This window comes from Lepidochelys kempii, chromosome 13 (genome assembly GCF_965140285.1).
Source record: "Lepidochelys kempii isolate rLepKem1 chromosome 13, rLepKem1.hap1, whole genome shotgun sequence".
NCBI lineage: Eukaryota > Metazoa > Chordata > Testudines > Cheloniidae > Lepidochelys > Lepidochelys kempii.
The window spans coordinates 3,229,547-3,247,523 of NC_136392.1; the positions used below are offsets into that span (position 1 = coordinate 3,229,547).

Sequence of the window (17,977 nt, forward strand, 5' to 3'; positions counted from 1 at the left end):
CAGAAAGGCGGCGGTGACACGGGAAGGCCAAAAGAAAAGGAGTACTTGTGGCACCTTAGAGACTAACCAATTTACTCCTCGCAGCTACATCAGCTGTTGTGCATCAGGACCTGCCCCCTCCTGCCGGTCAGGTCACTGTGCCGGAGGGTGGTTTGCTCTGCGCACAGGGCGGAGAGGGAGGTTTACCTTCTGAGCACAAACAGGAAGTTGCAGGTTACTTGATCCCTCCAGGTGAGCGGCTGGGTTAGTAGGCGCTGCTGCAGCGGAGAGCGGAAGCCCCGTGAGACACCTCAGGTGGAGCCGGCTGGCGCTGTCCTGGAATCCAGCTGCAGCCACGAGGGGAAAGGAAATACAACTGGTAAGTTACTGGGGTTTGCTGTGCTGTCTCCCTGGAGCCTAGGGTCCGGCTGCGGCCCAAAGCGGAACCAGGCTCCTGTAGTGGCAGAGGGCTTTTGGGAGGCCTGAGCCAAGGCAGGCAGTTCAGCATTTCCAGTTAGGGTCAGAGGCTACAGGACAATTCCTTCAGCTTCTTTGCAAAGCTCCCAGATCTGTGTGAAGAGCAGGGGACCCGCCCGATGGGCTGGGCAGGGTTTTAGCAGAGGCCTGGTCTCCTCTTAAAACGTAGGTCGACCTAGTAATATCACTCAGAGCTGTGAGAAGTTTCACGCCTGAGCACTGTCATTGGGTTGACCTAACCCTGGTGTAGACGGGCTAGGCTGACGGCAAGATTATTCCACGGACCTAGCTACCAGCCCTCGGGGGCGGATTAATGACCTCCGTGGAAAACCCCCTTCCATCGGTGAAGGCCGTGTCTATGCCACGGAGCTATATGTGGCCAGAGTGTCTAAACCCACTGGCGGGGCTTGGTCCTTCTCTTGCTAACGCTGGTGTGACTTGGGAGTGACGCGCGGAATTCAGTGGGGTCACAGCAGAGCGAGAGGGGAATCAAGCCCTGGGGGTTTCTCTCTGGCTCTGCTGGAAGGTAAAAGAAATGAAGCTCCGGAAAGGATTGGATTGCTGAAGGAGGGTGGCCAGAAGCTCGGTGGTGGAGGGGCGGGTGGGACACTGCCCCTGACCCCTACAATCTCAGTCCATTGACGTGAGCAACCTGCTTACTGAACATGAAACCAACACGACGCCATCGGCACTTAACTCGGTGGCTTATGGGGAAAAATTGTAGGGCCTATTGAAAGTTCAAAGGAAGGTGGAGTAACCAGGAGCTGGCTGCACGCGGGAGCTGAAGGAAGAAAGGGGACTGGGACAGAGCAGCGCTGACCAGGCCTTTGATTGTCTCAGTTTGGAAAAAGCACAATGGAGGGCAGCGTCAGGGCTCGAGCAGAGGGGAGCATCCCTGGGATGTGGTTTCTGCAAGGTCTATTTGAAACACCCCCTCTCTCACATTTTCTCCTCCCCTCTCCCCCTGCATTGGCCACGCTGCTGTTGGGATGGGGGATCAGGCTGCCGTCTCTGCTGCTGTGGGGCGGGGTAGTAATGGGCCAATCTAGGCAGCCAAAGGGGGGCTGGTTATTGTGCTTGTGGCAAAACTCCCCAGGCTTAGAGGGGAAAGTTCCCCAGCCCGCCGGTGACGACCACGTGGTCGCTGTGGGTCCACGGGAAGGTTGTGCAAACTCCGTGCGAGTCAGTGAAGTGCACAGACGGGGGACGGGGGGTGGCGGGAAGGGGACCTGGCTTTTGCAGGTGGTTTGAAGTGCCCAGCACGGTGCGGGAGGGCCCCACACTTTCATTGCTGCTCACTGCCGTGGCCACCATCATTCGGTGCTGCGGGGGCGAGTCACGGCTGCGTCAGCAGCGGGGTGCTCTGGGCCCCGTTTCACAGGCCTGTGACTGCTTTTGGTGCCTCTTTTCCCAATGTGCCTATTAGCTCTGGAGGAGAGAGAGGTGCCGGCTCTGAGGCCTTGAGGATGCTGCTGAAAGCTGGGTTCAGTGGATGTAGGGCTGGAACATCCCAATGGTTTGTGTCTCCTTCTCTAGCAGCTGCCCCTGAGGGGTGCAAAGCACTGCCCAGACATTACTGAGTTAAACCTCTCAGCTGCCCTCAGAGGTTGCTCCTCCCACTGGGCGTGCCCTGTGGAGTGCGTCAGCACCCGCTCTCTCTGTCCATGCCCGCTCTCTCTGTCCGTGCCCAGGTAAGTCTGTTCGCAGGCCCAAGGGTGAGACTTTGTTCAGTGGGACAAGCCATTGACCATGCTTGCGGCTCCCCGTTGCCATTCAGGAGGGCTGCCTCGCATGTATTTGCAGGCTGATAGCCAAGACGCTGAGATAGCTGGAGATCATGGCAATGGGTACCCTGGATCTTTATTTCTTCACATTTTCTGTAGCGTCTTTTGCCCTTGGATCTCAAAGCTCTTCCCACAGCTGGATAACTATCAGGCTGTACTGTGCTAGGGTCTTCGATCTGCTACGCCAGCTAGCTGGCTTGCAGCTTTGGGGGCAGAACTAGACCTGGCATTTGGTAGCTGGCAGGGAATGCCCCTGCAGAGCCTGCTGGGTTCCTTCTGCCTCCAAAGCAAAATTAACCCCATTTCTAAGTTCTTTACAAGGCACCCTTTTTTTTTTTTGCACTCCAAGCCTGGTTTTTTTGCTTGCTAGAGGAGATTGGCTCCTCATTCTGAAGCAGGAAAGACGAGTTTTCAGGGGCTAGTTATCCTGGCGGTGGATGTTTGACTCAGCTGTCCGGCTCTTCAGGGTCGGGGGCATTCCCCTTTTGCTGGTGACTGACCGCTCTGGTTCTGAGCCCAACCTTCAAGCAGGCCACAGACTCATTGTCACTGATGTATGGACCAGGAAATGGCAGATAAGTGAAGACGCATTTGTCTGTTAGCCCCGTGGTGCAGAGGGAGGCAGAGTGAGGTGAAGTGACTAGACTGAGGTCACACGGGGGGGGGGGGGGGGCGGGGGTGTCTGCAGCAGAACACAGAGCTCCTGGCTCCCAGTCCCCAACTGTCACCTGCCAGAATGGGTAAAAAATGAGTGCCCTTCTGAACCCCCTCCAGAGCTAACTCCACATCTCCTTTCTGAGCTCCGGAAGAGCTCCCTGACCAGTCATTTTCTCCTGCGCTTTGGCTGGGACCGGATGTGCTGAGGGGCCGGGAGTGAGGCTGCCTTGCCAAGGTTTTCCCAGTCCTAAGATATGCCGATGAGCAGCTTGACCTCCCGGTGCATTTCCCATGCGAATCGCTGTGCTTTGCCCGTTGCTAATCCCCGGGGCTAATGAGAGACAGGAGCAGTTGTAAGCTGTTTAAAATGCCCCTTTGACTAGGATTAAGGAGGGGAGGGCGGTGGAAAGAAAGAAGCCTCCAGTTTACAGAGCACTGCGTTGTAGGGAGTTGCATTTCATGTGAGTGCTGGGAGCTGCGTACACGCGTGTGGGGCACATCAGAGCTTTCTCAGGGCCGCTCCTCCTAGGCATGGTAGGGTTGGTGCAAAGTAATGAGGGTCCTTCGCCTGGCTCCTTCTATATGTCCCCTCACCCTAAATTCCAGCTACCTCTTGCCTCCGTGACATCAGCCCCTGCTCCCTGCGTGTCTGGGCGTGCAAGAATTCAACACAGCAACTCTCCCCAAAGGTCACACTGAGGGTGACACTCACCGAGTGGACCCCGGAGGCCTCCGAGTGCTCAGCATGTGTTCACAGCAAGATCCCCCAAAAGTGTGGGTGGGCCCCCTCGACATTAGCTCTCCTCTGTCTGCCCCTCAGCAGGGGGGGCACATGGCTGTCTCAGGGCTGTGTTTCCTAGCCCGGCACCTGTGCTTCTCATTGGCAGACAGCAGCTCCTCTCTGTGGCCCCCTTCCCCAGACTGAGGCCCTGTCATTGTGACAAGCCGAGCAGGGATATGGGGAGGGGAGGCTTCCCGTAGAGATTCCCTGGTGTAGCATCCAGCTGCCCGGCGCGATCACTTTTCCACGTGCGTGCAGCGCTGCCCGGTCATGGACCCCCCTCTGCAGTACCGTTCCCTCACACTCGTGGCTCCAGATGAGCCGGCCCGGCCATCAGGCTGAGTGTCGCTGTCCCCTTTGGAGAGTGTGAGATGCTTCCACCACGCGTCCCGTTCAGCCAGGCTGGGACATGCAGGGAAGAGAGGCGCACACAGGCTGTTTGCCACAGGAGCCGCAGCACAGAGCTCCCCGGCCTCCCGAGGGGCTGCCTAACCCATCAGCAAGGGAGGGCGTCTGGTCTCCTGGGGCAGGGGTCCGAGCTCAGGGTGAGCCTAGTCTTTGCGAGGGAGGTGAGAGATGCCTCTGCAGATCCTGGGACAGTTTAAAGAGCTGTCTAGGCAAGGGCCCTTTCTGTTCTCTGGGGCCCTGTCTCACCCATTCAGCCGTGGGGGGGATCCCGCAGTTTGGATGATCTGGACGCTGGGTTTTTAGCCCTCCATGTTTCCATGGGATGTTATTTCACATCCCCCACTGATATCATGTAAATCTCCTTCGTGCAGATGGCTGTGGCTCGTGGGCAGCTCCCCGGGGGGCAGGGGGGATGCATGGGGCATCCCAGCAGACCAAGGGGCAGGGGCCCAGGGGGTTGGCTGGGCATCCCATCTGGGAAGAGGGCAGGTGATGGTGGGGTGGGCGGGGAAGCCTGGCTGAGGGCCATGGAGGAGAAGGGGCTGATCATGGCAGGAGGCCAGGCTGTAACTGCCTGCTCTCCTCCTTCCTTCCTTCCCCTCTTTTCATTCAAGGAGTTGTCTAGAGCCGCTCTCCCTCTATTGGGGGAGGTTTCTATTTGAAGTGTCTCTGCCTCTGTCCATTGGCTGGCGGGAGAGACCTGGCTGGAAGGGGGGCGGGGCCTGTGCCTTGAAATAGGAAGCCCGGCGTGGGTCTCCCCCGCCTCCTGGCGAAGACGGCAGGCCTGCCCGTGCCTTTGTCTGGCTGAGCTGGCAGAAGCAGGAGGCAGCATCGTTCCGTAGGGAAGCGGCACGCTCCTGCCAGCTCTCGGCTGTGCACTGATCTCTGTTCCCTTCTTTGCAGCGAGTGGAGCGTGACCCCGGGGCAGACCCCACCAAGGCTGCCGGCTCCTTGGACTCGTCGCTCCAGGCTCCTCTGGAAGATCAGAGGGATTTTGCTGCCGGGACTGACACTCAGCCTTAATCTTCGCTACCGGACATGGGTGGCATGTGACCCTTGATGGACACTGCTGCACAGGGCACGGCAGAGCCAGCAAGCAGAGTGGGCGGCGTGGGGAGGAGCAGCTGCGGGGGCGTGCAGCAGCTGAGCAGCATGCCCGTGGAAACCCTCCAGGCTGGGGACGTGATGAAGGGGGTTTCGGTGACGGCGCCCTTCACCTCGGCCATGCCATTCCGGATCCTCAACAAGGGGCCTGAGTACTTCCGCCAGCAGGCGGCCACCGGTGCCAAGAAGCCCAGCGCCGTGGAGAGGCTGGAGGCGGACAAAGCCAAGTACGTGAAGAGTCAGCAGGTCGCCAGCACCAAGCAGGAGCCGGTGAAGCCGCTCTTGAAGCAGCCCCTCTTCACCCCGGGGGTCCGGAGAGCCATGCTGATGCCAAACCGCAAGACCCCGCAAGGGGGCCGCAGGGTGGAAGCCTGTGGGCCAAAGACCTCCTTGAACCTGGAGATCCTCAACAACCTCATCAACATCTGTGACAGCCCCCTGCCCTTCCCCAAGTCGGAGAGCCCCCGGGAGCACAAGTGGAGAGCAGAGACGAGGGAGCCCCTGGGCAAAGAGCTGGGTGGGCACCCCGCTGTGCGGAGGAGGAAGGGCCCTTCGGATGGCATGAGCAAGCTGTCGGAGAGCTCTGTCACGTCCAAGCCCTCCAGCACGGTGGCTGTGCGCAGAGTGGATGTCCGGCCCTGCGGGGTTCATCGGGCCAGGGTGACCCCAACCATCCAGGTCACCCCCATGCCTGTCTCACCCGCCAAGGCCAGGATCCCCTCCACCAGCTCCCTTAGCTCACCAAACAGAAGCCCCCACGACAGGCGGACAGACAGCGCCAAGCGGCAGACCCTCCTGCACAGGTCCAAGTCCGACCTGAGTGACAGGTACTCCCGGGCCACGGCCGACCTGGAACGCTTCTTCAATTACTGCGGGCTGGACCCCGAGGAGGCCAGGGACATAGGGGCGGAGCACTGTGCCCGGGCCAGCTCGGACATCGTCTCCATCAAGTTTCACAGCGCCAGCACCACCAGCTTGGAGTGCACCCGTTCCCAGCGCAGTGCCGCCACCCTGGAGGGCAAGCAGGCGGAGCGCATGCCCTACGGCATCTCTGTCATCGAGCGCAATGCCAGGGTGATCAAGTGGCTGTACGGACTACGGCAAGCCAGAGAGCCCCAAAAGGTATCCAACGTATAGTGACTCCATGGATGCCACGAACTCTGATCGCAAAGCCTTTGAGCGTGTGTGTGTGTGTGATGTACAAGGGGGTGTTTTAATTTCTTGCGTGACTCAGTCTGGTCCTGCTGGGAAACACCCTGTGGTGGAGTCTCACTGACAGAGCATCCTTTAACTCTAGTCCCTGTCCCCTGTTGGCCTCCCCTTCCCCTTCCCCTACCCCTGGCCCGCGGCCTTCAGAGATCTGGTCCCTGCAGCGACGAGACGTCGCCGAGCCGAGAACTTCGAGAGTTGCAAGGCCCTAGCAATGAGAGAGGGCGAGTTTCCTTGGCACGGGGGCCGAGGGGAGGAGCGGGGCCAGCCTGGCAGCACAAATGGGACTTTCAGTAGTCTCCGGAGTTACTGCAGGGCTGCGCATTGCCCCGGTCAACAGAGCTGGCCCTGGGAAGGGGTTTCCTTCCTATTAGGCACTGGTCTTGTAAATATGCAAGCTATTAATAAAGAGCCTGGAGTATAGTCCCCCGTGAGCCAGTGAGAGGGCAAAGGGCTGGCTTGCACCTGCTTGCCTCGATCATATTTGGCACCTGCCTGCACCGTTCTCGGAATCAGCGCCAAGAGGACTGTAAACGCCCTCGCTCTCCTGAGACGGTTGGAAGAACACACGTGTGTACACACCTCGTGGGCGAGCCCAAGGGAATATCTGTGCAGCTCATGGGCCAGCCAACACACGCCCGCCTCCTGCAGGGCGGCTGAGGATCTGGTTGTTGCAGTGGAGGGCTTTTCTCCAGCCCTGCGTGCACAACACAAACACAACCCCCTCAAAGGAGGAACTCGGGGGATCTGGTGTTAAGACCCCTCCCCCACCCTGGACTGCACCCTCCGTTCCAGGCAGGGTGGACCAGTTGTGCGGAGCCTGCCCCGTCCTGCCTTGTGAGCGGGCAGGAATGTTCTTAGCAGGGTCGGCCACGTTAGCAGAGCTCCGGTTAGTGGTAGAATCCGAAGTGTGTCTCATGCACCCTAGGAGCCGGTTTGTGTCAGCCCAGCTTGGACCATAGGGCACGTAATTCAACTTTTGTTCTTCCGCAAGGCCTAGTGTGCCGCCGGCTGGGTGGATGGGGTGCGCGTGTGCCACGCTTTCCATCCCTCAGATGGTCACCTCAGGGGTCCTCTGAAACCCCCCAGACCAGCAAGTCTTTGTGTTTTATGCTCAGCCTTACTAGCTCCCAAAAGTGTTAGAGACAAAGCAGTTTTAGGAGGCAGCTTGATCGAGATGAAACTTAATTTTGGTTTGGTTTTGTTCTACCCTGAAACTCTTCACTCTGCTTCAGTTACCAAGAGAACATGGCCCCCCTCTGCACAAGGTTTCCAGGGGAGTGAATTCTCCCAACCCACATTAGTTAAGCTCTTTTGTGGGGAGGAGGAAATGGGTGTCTACAGGAGAAATCCTTGGGTTGTCGAGGACCTGGAGTTTGGAGCGATGGAAACAAACTCGTCTTCGCTGCACGGAAAGAACAGCCAGGTCTGCTCTTTGAACTGTCAGCCCAAGCGGCATGCTCTTCTGCTCCGTGACTCCGGAGGGGCCATGGCAGATCTGTCCCTCCTGAAAGTCCCCTTTCAGTTGTACTTTTATCTTGCTGCCCTGGCTGTTGGCTTTGCTCCCTGACTCATTCTTTTCACAGCTTCTACTTTGCTGTAGTTCTGTGTACATTTCTCTGGAAGCCAGCTTGCCTTTTAATAGCTGATCCCTTGGGGAGATGCTTGTGTGTGTGTAGGGGGGGAAGTGACCCTTGTAAGTGACATATAATAGGAAAACGATGATTTGCAGGGTTACTACTTACTTCCACTGGAAACAGTCTTATCACAAACTGCCGTGATGCATCCCCTTGATGTTGTGCATCTTGATTTCATGCCCCAGCAGAGACGTTCCTCATGGATAACTGCCTGCCGTGTGGAGCTGTTGGGAAGCGAGTGTAGATTGGCGGGAGCTTTATGATCTGCCTGGAGGAGATCAATATAACCTCCTTCCCCAAGCTGGAAAGCGCACGCAGGGCAGTACAGTAGCGTGGGAGGGACAGTGCCACATGCCAGCGCTGGCTCAATAAAGCTCAGCAGCGAGGCTGAAAATAGCAAGAGACTCGGCTGCTTAGCCATAAAGGCAAAAATCTACCTCCTCAGTGTAGGCTTATCAAGGCTCTTGCTCTGTGTGTGTCTGTCTGTCTCTCTGTCTCTCTCTCTCTCTCTCTTTTCCTCTGCCACAGTCAAAAAAGCCCAAGAGCTCTGGGAATGCTGACCCCAGTTATTTATGAAGATGGTTTTGTATTGGTCTCGTCTCATTTTTACTGTATTTGCTGACGGTTGTTCTGTAAAAGCCTGACTGATTTTATTAAAGTCCTGTCCTTTGGATGGTCTGTATTTGTTTTGTTGAACTTGGCCGCAAACCAGCTTGACACCCCATAACTCTGGCGGGAGGACCACCCTGCAGAGGGATGGTTTCTGAATAAATGTAATCCCCTTTTTTGGGCTGATCTCACCACAGCTGGGTTCAAAGTGAGTAAATAATGGAGTTTGGGGGTACATATGTGGCCCAGGCAGGGGCCATGCTGGCATTTGGGGACCTGCCCTCTTCAGAAGGAGAAAATAAAATCAAAGTAAAATAAATCTCCCTCTTTCTCAGTTCTCTGCGCTGTTCACAGCGGAGAGTGTGACCAAAACCCTAGCACCTACTTGCCAGACTGTGCAGTACCGGGCTCATCAGTGGTCTGCCCTCAGTCCCCCAAAAGAAGCATCAGGATGTCAAGGGGTCCTCTGCACTCAGTGGCACCTGCAGGAGTTGGAGGGCCCTCCGTGGGGCTGGAGCGCAGCTAAGGAGGGGGGTGGTGCCCATGGGGAATGGGCAGAAGGTGCCACTCTCCACAATTCCATAGTCCCTGAGCAGCTCTGCCAGGCTGATTCTGGCCTGCAAGGTGGCGTGTCTCAGCCACTGAGGTACAGAGCCTTCGGAGAAGGGAACGCCCTTGTTTAAGAGACAATCAAGGAGCAGGCAGAGCATGCAGTGGCTCAGGAGAGACAGAGATGCGAAACGGGCAAGGTCTCATGTCCAGTTAACCCTTGCCCGGCTGTTAGCTGGTGCTTGTGACCCAGAAGCTGGGCTCCAGGGAAGATCAGGGCATGCCTAGCAGGTTTCATGTGTAATCTGCTAAGTGCATGTTTAATGGCAAAGCATGTGTTGCCCTGCTGTGTAAGCCCCCATCTGTGCCAGCTTGAGGGCATGCCCCACTTCTAGTCAGCAGTGGAGCTGCAGAGGCATGTTTTTGGGGAGTGCTGAGGTGTTGCTGGCTGTCTGCCGTGTGAGCTGTGTTACCCACAGCGGCTGCTTGCAGCCCCTGTGGCTCATGCCATCTGCTTCTGCACTTGTCTCAGAGCTGGGGGCTGATGGTATAAGCTGCATGGTTGGACAGCTTCCCTCTTCATTACTGAAATCTGTAACAATCCGTGCCCAGTTTACAAAGGTCTTGAAGGGTTCAGGTGCAGTGGGAGAGAGGGAGACCTGCCCCCATCCTGCTCTGGTGAAGTTAAACTTGTTGCACCATCCTAGAAAGAAAGAAATCTCTGCACGGCACCAGTGCAGTGTGAGGGCATCACTGCCTCCTAGCCACCATGCTCTTTGGGCAGCAAAGCAACCACCAGTGGCAGAGGCTGCTGGAAGCATCCATGCGCTGCTGATTCCAAACCAGCAGCCAGACCCTGAACACGGGACTCCCCTCTGCAGCTGGGGAATGTCCCAAGGCAGAATCTTGCTTTGCGCTTTTACAGCACTCTGGGAACAGTCACTAATTAACCCCAGGGGAGGTTGATCAGTGCTGATAGGGGGAAGTGCTGGCTCAGCTCAGACAACCAGGGGCTTTCCATCAGCTCATCCTGGCTCTGACAACAACTCTTTCTTTGATCCTGGGCAAGTCACTTAACCTCTCTGTCTCAGTTTCCCCATCTGGGAAATGGGGAAGGTGATCATTATGGGCAGGCATCTAAGGAAGATTGATTAAGGTTTCTGAAGGTCCCTGCAGAGGAAAAGTTCTAAGTATTATCTCCAGACAGCCCTGCCAATGCACCTCAATCCTGACCTATGCCAGCTCTAGTTTACTATGGCTGGGTCCCCATACAGTTCTTCAGATGTCCTTGTGTCACATCATCATACCTTTTTGTCAATGGAAGATACTTCTATGAAACAACTCCCCGCCCTCCCCTAAGTGAACTGTCTTTAAGAACTGGGATAGGAAATTTTCCACTTTCAAAGGCACAATCTCGGTGCATAATCAAAGGCCGTTGAGGTCTTTTTTCAAAAAGACTTTGCAGTCGCATGAATTGGTAGGAAATCACGTAAGAAGCATAATTCTGACTTAGCTGGTAACGCACAAGCCCATGGTGTTTCTATAACTTGACTGGCGATTTCTAGTACCAGGACCTTGCCAAACAATGCGCCAACTCCTCCAGCTGTTCCCCAGCCCACTTTAACAAGCTGCAGCAGGCTCACTGGGGAATCACGTAGTCCAGATCCAGGTGTCTTCCGTCCAACCGCCTGCTGGGCACACAGACTAAAGAGCAAAGCACAAACCCCCCCCCGTCACTGTAAATAAATTCCTCTGTCCAGCCGATAGCAGTGGACTGGCACCAAGAGAGGGTTGCAGTCCATGGAAGTAGTTCCTACGGGCGATGAACAAAAGGCTGTTTCTCAGCCTCAGGCCTTGTCGACATGGGAAAGGGTTTTTTTGTCAGTATAAGCTAAGGTGTGAATTTAAGCCAGTCTAGTTCTGCTGCTGTAACTCCCCCTGGGTGGACTCTTGGGAAGGGGTTTTTAGCTAAACCAGAAAAAAGTCCCTCTAATACTGGACTAAGAGTGTTTCCATGCGGGGGTTATAGTGGGGTAACTATTGCATAGCTGGTCATGCTTTCCTGTGTAGACAAGGCCTAAAGGCCGTCAGAGCTTCTCGCAAGCAGTCAGCATCAAGTGTCCTTGGGAGACTGTGCGTTGTGTCGGAGCGAGGTGGGTGATTTTCTCCCCGCACTGACGTGTGGTGTGTGCATGCCCTGCTCGCCTGTCCCCTTTGCAGAGATACCCCACTGCCCTTTGATCTGGAAATGAAGCAATTCTCTGTTGTGGAAGGACCCTGCTGTCCATTGCACGTGTTTCTTCCTGTTGCTTAACTGTGGCATATTATTTTGATACAGATCAGGGGTTCCTCCCCCAGGTAATGACAGGTTGCTTTTGCATGTCTGGTTTGCTGGAAACATTGATCTGGGTTGCATTAAATAACCAAAAGTCTTCCTGCATCCCCCTCAAAGGGGCGATCCAAGGGAAGGCCGCCAGCAGCTGATTTGCATGAAATCTTGTTCGCCTGATTGGTTTTGATACCTCTCGACAGAACGGTTCAGGGCTATGCAAATGGAGATCTGCCTTGTTTCTGGGTTTATTGTCACATAGGGAGACCTCCGGAACACAGCTGTTAAACTCCCCGGTATTGATTACAGCAGGCACCATTCGGACTGGGCAGGAAGGCAGACGCAGGTCGAGGGACAAATTGCAAGCAGCAGGGCTACTGCCCCCATCTTGGCCCAGCACTGCCGGGTCTGAATCACCGTTGTTCAGAGGAGTGGATCAGAGAGGCTGGCCTAGTGGTACAGGAACGGGTGCTGTGACCTCAGGAGCTTCTGTAAAAAGACCTCGTCATGCAGCTTACAGGGGGGCAGATGTGTGGGGCCAGTGCGCCTGCCGATTGGTTTTTCCTTATTTAGAAAGTGATTGTAAATCCCAGCTGCACGTGCCCGCTTTGTCTAAAGGCGGCTCCTAATCCCCTGCACAAAGGGACAGAAAGCAGGGGCGAGTGTGTGGCCAGCCCGGCCTTCCCTTCTCTCCCTAGCCACAGTCTCCAGTGCAAGGGGAAAAGAGGTAACCGGAGACTTACGGCTGATCTGGGGCAGCTTTGGGGAGTCTCTAGGGAGACTTCAAAGATTAAGAAGTGGAGAAGGCACCTGCTCACGTTCAGAGCTCTCTTCTTCCCTGCCCAGCCGCTATAACAGGACCACACCAGGGTGCTTAAGCGACAGCAGCCTCAGGCCTGACCCTGCTGAATTGCCAGCGCAAAACAAAACCGTGCAAGTCTAGCGAAGAGAGCTCAGCACGGCTGGTCTGAAACGCAAGCGCTGGGGGGTCACCCAGGCTTGAGCGCTCAGGGTTAGTGGTCTTGGGATGACAAGGGCTCTTTCTTCTCTATGCCACTTCGCATATGCCTCTTGGACAGCTGAGTACAGCAGCGATCTGGGCTAGGGTTTGTCTGAAGCAGCAGCTGAATGGCCAGGTGCCAGAACACCCCAGAATCTGGAGTGTCGAGGAGCAAAGGAGGATGCAAAAGTCAGGAACTTAAAAGACAAATGGAGCCCCAGCGGTGAATTATTGCAACTGTGCACTGGGCATCTCGCCCTGCACCCTGGTCTCAGTGCACAGGAGGAGAATCGGACAAAGAACAAGGGGCTGGACTGAGGGCTTGATTTACGAGGCCAGATCAAGAGAGACGTGTGCACCTTGGCTGAATGACAGCACGTGGGTATTAGAGCGACATGGTGGGGAGGGAACATTGCACCAACTCCTGTTGGTGAGAGAGACGAGCTTTGGAGCCGCACAGAGCTCTGCTTCGGCGCTGGGAAAGGAGCTTCCAGCGTCACAGCCAGGTGGAACAGAGGGTTTGGCATAAATGGTTCGCACCTATTCTAAGAGACCATTCCAGGAGGTCTGGCAGGTCCCTGTGGATGGGAGAATGGTGTAAGCTCCATGGAGGGACAAGAATTGTCTAGGGTTGCCCTAGAAGTGAGGGGCTGATGGGAAGTCTCCTAACCATGAGATTGGTGAGCGTGAGGACGGGGAGAGGTGGTGGGGGAGTCTCGTTATCGGAGTCATTGGGACAAAGCACAATGGCAAACATCACAAACTAGAAGATCGCAGTGGTCTGGATTGGAACCGGGAGCAGCCCCTGCCAGCAGCCTGGGTCCATGTCAGTCCTTCCGGGGTTGCTCAGAGAGCAACGTTGTCCGACCAGCGCAGCCTCCTTGCCTGTATCAGTGTCCGGCAGCTGATTTCCTATCGGTCCCCTGGCAGCTTTCATCTGGGTGTCAGGCAGATAATCTCCCGGAGCCCCTTGCTGCCCTGCTGGATGCACAGCACCTGGTCTCCAGGGCTCATGTTAGGAGACGTTGCCCCTGTTTTTCCCTCCTTGGGGGCCCAGACATTTTGATCCGCCAGCACCGGAAAGGTCCGTAACAGGCAGGGGAAGGGATGCCAGGATGGGGGGACAGATGGCACCAAGAAAGAGAACATGGAGGTGCCGTTGAAGGGGTAGCAGAATGGCTGCAACTTTATGCATTAGACATAAAATCAGTCCACTGATTGTCCACGGGTGGAGTCCGGGTCTGGGCAGGGCAGGTCTGGGTCCGGGGCGTGAGCTCGGCATGTGGTGAGGTGGGACCTGGATGGGATTTGGGCGCAGAGCTCACACCAAGGGCTGGGCTGCCTGTCCAGATCCGGGGAGGGCGGAAGAATGGTGGGATTGGGTCCCGCTCATTCTGTGGGGAAATTCTCACACACCAGGGTCCTGCTCAGTGGATTTCCCCTTCTCCGGACACGGTATCTCTGGATGGGAGCCTCGGCTCTGTTTCCAGGGGAACAGGCTGATGGGAGCCCTGGCTCTCCCCAGGGGCTGCAGGCAGTCTCACATGTGCGCCCCTTCTGGAGGGGGCCAGAGTGAGAGAAGCCTGGGCTCTCTCCCTGAGCGGGGCTGGAAACGGCTGGTGGCAGCTGGGTGTCTCTGGCCCACTGGGGCAGGAGCCTTTCCCCTCCTTGTGCAGGGCAAGGGGAGCTCTGCCATTCGGCTGGCAGGGGACGGAAGCCTCTCCCTATCCTGGGAGCGCTGCGGCGGGTGAGCGGAGCCGTGTGTCTCTCCCGAGGGACGAGGGGAGCCTCGCTTCTGGCGGAAGGAGGGAGGGAAGCTTTGCCTCCTTCCATAGGGCTGGGGCGAGGGGAGCCGATGTTCTCGGGGGCTGTTGCTCTCTCCCAAGGGTGCTGGGAGCCTTGGCTGGAATGTGCCCTGTACATTAGTCACTCGCTGGCTGGAAATCTGAGGAGTGGCCAGGCAAGAGCAGGCCTGGCTGTGCCTGTCTCACATGCAGGCTGCCAAGACAGGAGGGCCATTCCCAGTTAAAGGGACAGGGCAGGGTAAATGCAGTGGCAGGCCCTTAGCCATGCCCAAGGAAGGGAGCAGCAGGGAAACCCGCAGTGGGCTGGGACTGCCCTTCGCCAGCAGGTGCCTACCTACCTCCTGGACAAAAGAGCAAAGCTGAGCGAGGGCCTCTGAAGGGGGCGGTCGGGACTGGCAGGAGGGCGAATTCAGATGGCTCATCAGGGCCACAGCAGGGACATGCATATCCTGCTTGTACGGCCCAGCCTTTAAGGAGGGACCACACCGGATTTGCTGTCCCAGGGCTGTGAGGGAGAAGGCTTGTTATGCACGCTCAGCAAGAGGCGGGCAGGCATGTAGAGGGGACTCCATGCCACGGGGTCCCAGCCCTGGAAGGAGCACCGGGAGGCAGCAAAGCTGACAGATTTCTTGTCATTAGAACAGCCCAGTAACTAGAGACAGCATGTGCATAGCAGAGCTGGGCCCATCGGGATTTTCTGCCCCCATGTCTGTGAACCGATTTCTTTAATCATTTCTCTTTCCATTTTTAAAGCATGCTCAGCATATGCCTGGGCAGGTGAGATGGGCAGCCCCAGGATTCGGTGGCTTTGCAAGGTTGGGGTTCGGATGAGATCCCACGTCATCCGACCCCATAAAATGTGGGGTGGGGAGACAGGCTGGAGAAATGGACCTGCTTTCAGCCCTGGGCTAGGGGAGAGTGTTTCACAGACCCGCACACTTTGACCCTGCTCAGACTTGGCTCTTATTTGCACTGGTGTGAACTTGGAATAGCTACGCAGGCTCCGGCCCGCTTCACGTGTTTGTTAACTGGTGGGAGGGCAGGGTTGCTGGAGCCCTGCTGGTGGCAGGATATGAGAGAGACAGGGTGGGGGAGGTAATACCTCTTATTGGACCAGCCTCTGTGGGTGGAAGGCACAAGCTTTTGAGCCACACAGAGACCTGAAGAAGAGCTTGTACCTTCCACCCACAGAGGCTGGGCCTGTAAAAGATATTACCTCCCCCACCTTGTGTCTCTCAAGTTAGAGGTGGCATTTCTGGCCCTGTGTGGAGCAGCAGCGTGCTGGGGGCGGTGACGTGCACGGGGCGGCTCTGACAGGTGCTAATTAACGCTCGGTCTCACCCTCAGCCTTTCCAAGTGCTATTTGCGTACCAGCAGAATGGAAACTGGGCTACAGTGAGAAGGCGATGACGGGAGAAATACCGGCGTGAATGGCTGAGAGCCCCCAGCGGGGCTGCTTCCTCTCCGAGCGCAGCACTCCTTTCCCGGAGTGCACGGAGCAGTGTTCGTGGATGCACATACCTGCGTGTGCGTGTCTCCGAACCTGCCATGCCACTGCCCCTGTTGAGCTGAGGGTCTGTCCTACCCTAGGACACGTGGTGGTAAGGCAGGCACTGTCTAACTTATCCCCTAATGCCCATGCGGTGTCTGGACGTTCACCCTCTCTTCGGAGATGCTGAGATAGAGAAGCGCGACACCCGCACTAGGTGATTTGTGGGAGCTCAGGGGCTGGCACCTCTGAATATCAGGCCCCTGATCCAGAAGTTGCTGTTTTTCTAAGCATTGCTGCCAGCAAACCTGTTTGCTAGGAGTGGGGAGCGAACAGCAAAGGGCTGGTGAATGCCCTGCTGGCTCCAGTGCCATTTGCGAGTTAAGCGAATATGCACCGAGCATGTTCTGAAGCCGCTTGAAGCTCTTGTGAGCACTCAGGGACCCCCAAGCCTAGCTGTGGTTTGATCTCATACCCCTATCTACTCCAGAAAAACAACTGCATTCCTTAACTAGATTTCAGTTTGATTTTCCCCTCTCCAAATACTCAAAGGCACGAGGAGAAAATACGAAGTACCAAAGGGCTGTTTAACCGCAAGGCAGAACAAGACCCAGTGGCTGGAAGCTGAAGCCAGACTAATTCAAAGTAGTAACTAGGCAAACACTTTTCACCAGGCAGGTGATTAGCCATTGGAACAAACTCCCCAGAAAAGTGGTGGATTCTCCATCTCTGATAACTTCAGATCAAGGCTGGCTGCCTCTCTGGCAGATGCTTTAGTCCAACAGGCGTTATTGGGCTCAATACAGGTAACGGGGTGCAATATAATAGTCTGTGATATCCAGCAACTCAAACAGGATGATCTGATGGTCCCTTCTAGTTCTAAACTCTATGAAGCTAGCTCGAAATACCAACTTTCATAATGGTCTGCAAAGTGTCACTGTTCAAAAGAACAGCTCTCCTCCATCTTCTCTGGGACCACACCAACACACTCTGAAACTGGACATTTCTAGAGTCTGTGCACACCTGTCCCTTTCTCATGGACACCCAAAGTCATTGTCCAGTCTGGGAAACACAGTAATGATATTACCGGGCCTTTCTATCCTGGCTCACATTCAAGGATCTCAAAGCACTTTACAAATACTAGTTAGGCCTCACACCCCTGTGAGCCATATAAGAATGTGGAGCATATACAGATCATTTCTCACACCACTGAAGTGCAGCCATGTCTGGGGTGGAACACTGTGGCTGGTTACTAGTGCACAGCAAAATTTAGGACAGGAAGTGAAGAATACTATCCAACTGTGTGAGGAGTGGGGTGATTTAAGCTGGCAGGATGTGAATCCTTTGAGGTGGAATTTACCCATGGGATCTTTAATGGCCAGGACCTCAAATTTACATTTCATCTGAAAGACTAATAATAAATAATGCTGGAAAAAGAACATGGTGATGACACGCAGACCGTGAGAACGCCTCGACGATGATACAGCTGCGGTCCCATTAACCTGGTTATTGGATGGCATGCAGGAGCCACTGGAAAAATAACCGGGTGCTTTGCGCAATAAGGGAAATGAGGCGATGCCCTTTTATGCTTCAATAACAAGACTGATGACTTACACAGGGCAGCTCGAATACTTCCCAGTGCTTTGCAGTTTCAAAGCACCATGCAAACGATGGCATAATCCTACCCAACAGGACTGATTCTTCCGGGGGGACTTTGAATATTCACAAATCCCCCCCTGATCGGTTACAGCCATTTTATTGATAAAGAGAGGCTGCCTCTAGCCCCGATGGTAATGGAGTGATCTGCTGTCACAGGGTGTCTTATGTTATTCTTATGGCTTTTTTAATTGAGGTTGGAAAATGGTAATGTTCCACGGTTGGTTAACCGGGCCCTCGCCCCACAGCAGCCGAACGGGACTTGTGTTCTATGCGGTGACTGCGGAGTTTCCTGCATCACCCATCATGGCCGTGTCTAAGGGCAGGGTAAGGTTATCAGCCCCGCACAGCACAGAAGAAAAAGATGCAAAGCTGCTCATCTCTGCCTGGCCGGGATAATAATGCCCCCATGCAAGTCTGGAGCAGCTTTCACCTGACGATCTAAAGTGAGATGTGTTCAAGCACTGAGCTTCACAGCATCCCTGGGAGGGCGGCATTCCTCTC

At 55.6% G+C, this 17,977-nt stretch overlaps 1 protein-coding gene across 1 annotated transcript; it reads left to right on the forward strand.

The window, feature by feature from the left end:
* Positions 1-268: 268 nt before the first annotated feature.
* FAM110A (family with sequence similarity 110 member A) lies at positions 269-8,709 on the forward strand. The gene is made up of 2 exons (XM_073308742.2): positions 269-358; positions 4,990-8,709. The coding sequence occupies exon 2, from the start codon at positions 5,146-5,148 to the stop codon at positions 6,325-6,327; it is 1,182 nt and encodes a 393-aa protein (XP_073164843.1). The 5' UTR covers positions 269-358; positions 4,990-5,145; the 3' UTR covers positions 6,328-8,709.
* The last annotated feature ends 9,268 nt before the right edge of the window (positions 8,710-17,977 follow it).

Bases quoted from the DNA above. Each gene is read 5' to 3' on its own strand.
- FAM110A (XM_073308742.2), top strand. From the start codon at position 5,146: ATGGACACTGCTGCACAGGGCACGGCAGAGCCAGCAAGCAGAGTGGGC.